Genomic DNA, 8,075 nt, shown 5'->3' on the forward strand with positions numbered 1-8,075 from the left:
AGAAGTGACCTGCCCCAACGAAGCTCCACATGTAAGAGTCGAAACCAAAAAACTCTGGAGTAGAAATAAATAACTTAATAAAACCATGAGTGCAGAAATTGTACAATAACAGATGTACGTCAGATATAGAATAAAACAACACTCCAAATGTGCAAAACACAAACATTATTATCAAATATAATATTAGCCGAATCATATTAATCAAATAATGTACACAGCTAAGATTCTTCCACCATCCCTCTCCTAATATAAACAAAATTGGAGGAATGAATTTTCTACTTAAAAAAGCATTACTACTACTAATAGTAATACATTTTCCAACCAAACAAACATATAAAAACAAAGACAATGTTTGGTAACACTATTCCAAGTTTCCACAGACACAAAAATTCATCAACGCGCTTTCCCTTTATTGAAAAGCCATGCCATGCCCCCCACAATCCTGGTCTGTTTGTTCCCATTCACAACATTTAAAAAAAATATATATATAAAAGTTGTCATCCTTGATGTGTTGTGTTGTGGGTCCATTTGTTAACGAAGGAATCTGATGCACCTCCTCAATTTACCATTTCTTCGTCAACATAGGTAAACTTGACACTGAATGACAGTTTTACCAATCTTGAAACCAGGATTCACCGTGAAGCCTACACGAGGTTCGGTTTCTGGCGATCCGTCCCATGATAAGAATGCTTCTTCATTCAGACTTTCCATGTAAACGTCCGAAAATCGACATCCTCTGCTCAATTGGAAGATTGAAGCTACGGGATCGAAGGAGAAAGCCAGGCAGTGTAGTAACCAAATGCGCTTAGCCATTTCGCTAAATGTGGAAAAGAAAGTTGACTCGGGATACTCACCCGAATTGAGTATGTTTCTTTGATCCAGGTTGCTGAAAATGGAGTCTTCCAGCTTGGGGTGGATTAGTTTCAGGTACTTAGCACGACAGAATCTTGCAAATGTTGATTTGGGTTTCCAGGCTAAGTAATCAGCTGGCTTCACAGATCTTAGCTCCGTGAATCTGTCAAAGAACAACCTTTGCCGCTTCTTCTGCTCGGACAGGGGCTCGGTTGAGATCGAAAAGTTTGGACAATTGAAACCATCAAACATCTCTCGGCAAACGAATGACTCAAAAGCAAAACATATGTCATTTGCTTTCAAGAACTCTATACCGGGTTCAATGGAACTGGCTGCATCATCTAACTTCCACCCAGCATATACCATCTCCTTGCTCAGCAACCTAACAAAGCTTCGAATAGACCTAATTGTCTGCCGGAGGAACATGATAAAATGGCTGGGGCTCAAGCTTGAAAAATGAAGATTGTCCAAAGGAGACACAGGCCCGCTGGCATTCAATCTTTTCTCAAGAAGCTTGTTTTCTTTATTAGCCTCGGTCAGTTTCTCTCGAAGAAACATAATTTCTGATTCCTTGAGTTTGAGCTGTGAATCCAGCTTCTTTCCCATGATATCATACGTCTTCAAAACACTCTTCTGCTCCTGAATTTCAGCCAAAAGGAGAGTTTTCTCTGGGGAATACTCATCGAACTGCTTCTTCACAAAGCACTGTTTCAATTCAGACAAGTTTTTCAGCTCGGACACCACCAACTCATCAGCAGATTGAATTCCATCGGGATCATATGGAGACTGAGCAAACTGCAATTGGGCATATGCCGACTTAACAGCTGAGACATTTGCAAACAGCTTGGCAAGAAAAGCTTCTGCAGCTGCTTTTTGAAGCTTTTCATCTTCTTCATTGAAGGACTTGAACTGTGTTTTCTTGAGTAACTCGCTTTTCACTGCGTCATTCTTTACGACATCCTCCTTGACATGTTCACTGAATTTGAGCGTCTGGTTTCTTCCTGTGAGAGCTCGAATGTGCAAAACCTTAGCAAACGTACGAGCCAATTTGCTCTTACTTGGGGTCACAGCAGAACGATTAACTGAATCCATCTGAAGCAAAAATGAGGTTGTGAAACTAATATTATACCATATTAGGTTGGAGGAACATAATCATTTCAGGCTAATGCCAATAACAGTGTTATTTAAAGAGAGAAAAGGAATAAAATGATGGCAATGGCAACTATCTACCAAATGATTAGCATGTTACAGCTAATGAAAAAAGTAACACACTTTTAACTCTTGAATCGAGGATAATTAAAGGCAATTGGAATTTCTTTTTGTTAGCTATTTGAGTATTGCCCTGTGGCCTCTCAATCTCCCTTTTGCAAGTTCAAAAAGTAGAGTTAATTGGAAGAAGAGTAAAGTATGAACAGAGAAATAGAAGAAAAACGAAAAAAAAGTTTGAAAAAAATATCTCACAATTAAAAGGCACATATACATTACACGTTCAAAAATCCTTTTTTATATAAAAAGATACAAGATAGCATCTTGTTGGGGACTGGATATAAAAATGGTTAGTTGGGAACATAAAGAACTACTGCAGTTCAATATTATTATAGAACTTAATAATTTTGAAGCGGCATGATTTGACCCAAAAATATTAATAACTTATCAGCCTCTGCCAAACTTAAAGAAAAGTATAAATTCCCCAATCAATAGCCAAGCCAAAGACATGCGCCACATCAATGTACATATGACAACAAATCATAGCATAAAAACGTTACTGAATTAATGCAGTTTTGCCATAGGGATGAGAAACCCATACTCCTAAGTCCTAAGCAATAGTACTCCAATACTTAGCCATCCATATAGCTAAGTTTTCAGACCCCCCACCCCTATTGACTACTCTTAAAAAGTAAATCTTTGGACAGAATCATTTGAAAACAACCTCATTAATAGATAATGCATACTATTAAAGATCTTTATGGGACAGCAAAGATTGCCGGCCTAATTGGGATTAGGCAAGGCCCACTAACCTAAGAAATTATCCCAAAAACATCCAATCAAACCCAAAATCTTGGGGATGGAGAACATGAAAAAAAATTAAGGATAGCCAACAAACAAACCCTAAATTTGAACTTTATGTGTTCTAAATTCCATAATCAGCATATTAAATACTCCCTCATTTCAATTTATTTATCCTACTTTCTTTTTGATTCGTTTCAAAAAAATGTCTCTTTCACCTTTTCTCTAATTCATCCTAAACTAGAAATTTCAGATTTGTCGTGAAAATAAAATGCCTGGTGAAAAAGAATTCACCCCCAGTGGGATTTTCAATTCAAAGTTTCAAAAACAAATATCAAAAACATAACAGACAGTTGAGAACCAAAAACAATGGGATAATGATCATCCCACGCATCCCCCAAGGCACAGTTAGACCATGATTCACGCAAGACTTTGTGCTCACACCATTCACACCAAAGTTAAACCAAACAAACACGCATTTCTACTGCCTTACACACTTCTAAGTCCTTTTAAGACGCATTAATTTTCCACTTTAAAATTCTTTGACCAACACCTACCACAAAATTAATCCAATTAAAAGACTCAAACCCAATAATGCTTGGCTTGTACTAAATTAGATAATAGTCCAATTACCCTAAAAAAAAGTACTGAATATTCTTCCAAAAGTTTTAAACTTTAGACGTGTCACCACACATGAACAGGTACAGGGCCCATGTTCATAGCACATCATAGTACAGTTATGGACTCATATATTCAGTGGCAAACCAGAAATTTTGTCAAAAATATTTCAGATTTAATATATACGAAATTTTTCGATATAACTCGTATTACTTTTTGTATATATATATAAATAATATAATTTTTCAAAGCAAAGTATTAACCAGTTAAACTATCCACTGCATACAATAACAATAACCCAGTGAAATCCTACAACGTGGGTTCTAAGGAGGGTAAAGTATACGCAGATCTGACTCCTACCAAGATAACAGCTATTTCCGAAAGACCCTCGGCTAAATAAAAGCATAAAAAAGGTTAGATAGGACATATATGAGAAAGCAAATCACGAGAACGACAATGATAAAATAAAATAATCAAAGTACAAAAAGTAATAGATAATAACAGAAATCAAAGCACAAGAAATTATAGTGCGCTAATGCGCCTACTAATAGGGAAAAAAACGAGACTATGTACTAGCCTTCTAACCTAATGTGGGTCTCCACACCCTTCTATTTAGGGTCATATACTCGATAAGCTGTAATTGCGCCATGTACTTTCTAATAACCTCTCCCCAATATTTCTTCGGCTTATCCTTAACTCTCCTGAAACCATCCATGATCAAGCTCTCACACCTCCTCACTGGGGCATCTATGTCTCTCCTCTTCACATGCCCAAACCATCTCAATCTCATTTTCCGAATCTTGTCTTCCACCGAAACCACTCTTACCTTATCCCGAATAATCTTGTTTCTAATCCTGTCGCTCCTGATATGACCACATATACATATCTTTTGAACATGAGAGACCTTAACAGACCAATAATCCACCACATATAACATCGCCGATCTAACCCCACCAACTACCACTGCATATAGTATTAATTTCATCACACGTCACTCAGCATTCTGAAAAGAAATCACGTGGGCCCTGATATTTTTCAGAACTCTGATTTCACACACCATCCAAAGGCACATAAATGTCCGTTGGACTTACTTTGCCTCCTCGATACTCGAGCCCAAATAATCCAACGGCCAAAACTCAAAAGCTAATTTCCCATAAAATGTTTCCCCACAGTAGCAGCAGGTCACGTGACACCATTTTCAGGTGCCAAAACATCCCAACAGCAAGTCACGTGATCGGAAACAGTAATGGGGCACATGGTAAAGCTACTGTAAGGTCGCATACAGTGAAGCAAACACAACAATAAGACCTAAACGTGCACCCTTTTAACAAGGCATACCAATAACTACTGATTCTCTACATGCGGGTGCAGAATAAAAGATTTACACTAAAACTAAATAACTCATCAACTAATCAAATCACCATTCATTGTTCTATTACAGTAATCTCACAGAAAAAAAATTCAAAGTTACTTACCTTTTTTGGGCGAAACCTTCAGAAAAAAACTGGAGAATATTCAAGTCTCGTGCACGAATCTCAATGAAGCACAAAAACACCATAATCCTCCATTCGTAAACAACCTATTTTCACTCTGTATACCAAATTCAACGAACCAAAAAAAAATTAAGAAATCGGAAAAAAAGTTTTCATTGATATCACATATATTAAATAAAATCTAAACACGATACCTCCAAGGAAAAAATTCTTTTCTGTACGGCAACAAAACTCTAAAGTTCGAATGATCGACTACACATACAGAAAAAAAAAATTCCGTTTCAGTAGAAAGGCGGCATTGATGAGGGAGAGATTTTAATGATTGAGAATCTTCAACGGCTATTTGAGGAGAAAATGATGATGGTGAGGGATTGGTGGGTGTTTTAGGGAACAGAGAAAAAACCGGAGCTCGAGGGAGAAGAAATATAGAGTTAAAGTGAGAAAATGGAGAGAAAGAGGGCAAATAGGAAAAAGACCAGGGAAAATGGGCAAGTGTTGGACAACTAAGGCATTGGGAATTTAAAATACTCAGATTTTTTGGTTGGGGGTCAATTTATGGAATATTAAATGACGGAATTGTCCCGTCTAAGGGTAATTCTACGTGGGTTTTGTGGGTTTTGTATGGATGGGATCTTAGCTGGATGAAGGGTCATTTGGTAATTGGATATTTACTACTGACGCACCGCTTTATTCACACAGGTGTATGTGCTCAGGAGGAACATAAGGTGGAGGTTTTTGAAACGTTTAAAATAAAGAAAAAGAAAGAAGTTAAAAACTCCCTCCATCCTTTTAATTGTTACATTGTGTTTTCTGACAACTAATTTAATTAATTTTTAAAATTAAATTATATTATATTAATTTAATATTTTAAAATAAAATTTTGAACATTATAAAAATATCAAAAGTATTAAAAATTATAAATTTTTTTTATATCAATATGATGAAAAAATACATATTTAAATATTAGTCAAAATTTATATCATTTGATTAAAAAAAAAACTATAACAACTGATAATTACACACGTCATTTTGTATTCACACCAAATGAATTAATTCAATCACAATAGTTAAAAATCAAACTAATTACATATACCATTTAATCATGATTAAAAAAAATAATTTATAAAAATATATAAATTATTATTTAAATACTCACATGTGAATAAAAAATATACTCCCTCCGTCCAACTTTAATTGTCCACTATAGGAAAAATAGATGTTCAACAATATTTGTTCAATTTATGAAATCAAGAGATAATTTACACTTAGTTCCTAATTTACCCTTATCATTAGTTAGTAGTCATTTCTAGGAGTGTCAAATAGGCGGGTTGAATTGAAATTGAAAATATTAAAATGGGTTGAAATAAAAATAGGATTCGATCATGACCCGCCCAAATTTACTTTGGGCTCAATTGGGCTAAAATTTGGATTGGATCATGACCCGATTAATCTCAATAATTTTAACATATTATTATTTATCTTTTACAACTACAATTTGAATTTCAACTCAAAAAAAAAAATTACAAATTGATAGCTTAATCCTAAAATATATAAAATAGATAGTAATTCATACCTTTAATATGAGAACATACATTACACCAATGCAAATAAAAGCCTTAAAAGAAGTTGAAATTGGAGATTAAGTTGGGCTCAATTGAAGATTTTTTTTTAAATTGATTAAGGCTTGAATTAGTTGAAATTGAACATAATACACATTATGTTGAGCCCAACCCATAAAAGTTTGGACGGGTTACCTATATTTAGGCCCATTTTAACACCCCTAGTCATTTCCTATTACATTTTCCAAGACATTGTATGTAGGAAAAAAACTAAGTTCATGCCTCATAAAAGCAAAATAATTACAAATAAATACTCATTTACAATTCATACCCCCAAAGCATGAGATTCGCGACCAAGATACTGTCGGAGTATCATATACTGACATAATATCATTGAAGTTACTTCAGTCCTCAATGATACCACCACGGTATATCTATATACCGTCAATATCATTAATGTCTACTTTAATCCTTCAGCTACTTCTCCATAAAACCATCATATACTGATATGGTATCATTAATGATTGTTTCATATAGTCATCGAAAAATGACATAAAATGTCCTCGAACTATTAAAAAGGTACAAAAATATCATCATCCATCTATTGAGCTTAAAATACTCCTTTCTGTTAAAGAAAAAATGTCATTTTTGGATTCAAAGGTGGATGTCAAGGACATTTTAGGCCCAATAGATGGATGAGGCCTTTTTGTACCATTTTCAATAGTTCGAGAATATTTTAGGTTTTTTTAACAGAATTTTAATTAAATAATTTGAATAATTTTTCTAAACACTTGGTGGTCACTTATCGATTACAATTCAATTATTTAAAATTAGTTATAAATAAAAATTTATTTAACAGAATTTTAATTAAATAATTTTAAAAAATTTTAAACACGTGGCGGCCATCTATTGTTTACAATTTAATTATTTAAAATTAGTTATAAATAAAAATTTATTTAATAGAATTTTAATTAAATAATTTTTTAAGCACGTAACGGTCATCTATTGGTTACAATTTAATTATTTGAAATTAATTATAAATCAAAATTTATTTAACAGAATTTTAATTAAATAATTTTTTTAAATGTGTGGTGGCCATACATTGGTTACAATTTAATTATTTAAAATTAATTATAAATCAAAATTTATTTAACAGAATTTTAATTAAATAATTTAAATATTTTTTTGAAAAAATGTGGCGGCCATCTATTAGTTACAATTTAATTATTTAAAATTAATTATAAATTAAAATTTAATTAAGAGAATTTTAATTATGAAAAATGGTCTAAAATGTCCTCGAACTATTGAAAATGATACAAAAATGTCCTCATCCATTTATTGGGCCTAAAATGTCCTTTTCTGTTAAAGAAAATGTTATTTTTGGACCTAAAGATGGATGTCAAGGACATTTTAGGCCCAATAGATGGATGAAGGGTATTTTTATACAATTTTCAATAGTTCGAGGGTATTTTAGGTCTTTTTCCATATAATTATTAAGATGATTTTCATACAAATGTTGAATTATACCATCACATACTATGATGGT

General features: G+C 33.4%; 1 protein-coding gene across 1 annotated transcript; it reads right to left on the minus strand.

The window, feature by feature from the left end:
• Positions 1–271: 271 nt before the first annotated feature.
• LOC129891942 (protein GRAVITROPIC IN THE LIGHT 1-like) lies at positions 272–5,476 on the minus strand. The gene is made up of 3 exons (XM_055967435.1): positions 5,165–5,476; positions 4,953–5,067; positions 272–1,944 (listed from the first exon to the last, which is right to left on the minus strand). Exon 3 carries the CDS (start codon positions 1,942–1,944, stop codon positions 577–579), a length of 1,368 nt encoding a protein of 455 aa, XP_055823410.1. The 5' UTR covers positions 4,953–5,067; positions 5,165–5,476; the 3' UTR covers positions 272–576.
• Between the last annotated feature and the right edge of the window lie 2,599 nt (positions 5,477–8,075).

This window comes from Solanum dulcamara, chromosome 6, assembly GCF_947179165.1.
Source record: "Solanum dulcamara chromosome 6, daSolDulc1.2, whole genome shotgun sequence".
NCBI lineage: Eukaryota > Viridiplantae > Streptophyta > Magnoliopsida > Solanales > Solanaceae > Solanum > Solanum dulcamara.

Coding starts and splice junctions, on each gene's coding strand:
- LOC129891942 (XM_055967435.1), bottom strand. CDS start 1,944: ATGGATTCAGTTAATCGTTCTGCTGTGACCCCAAGTAAGAGCAAATTG.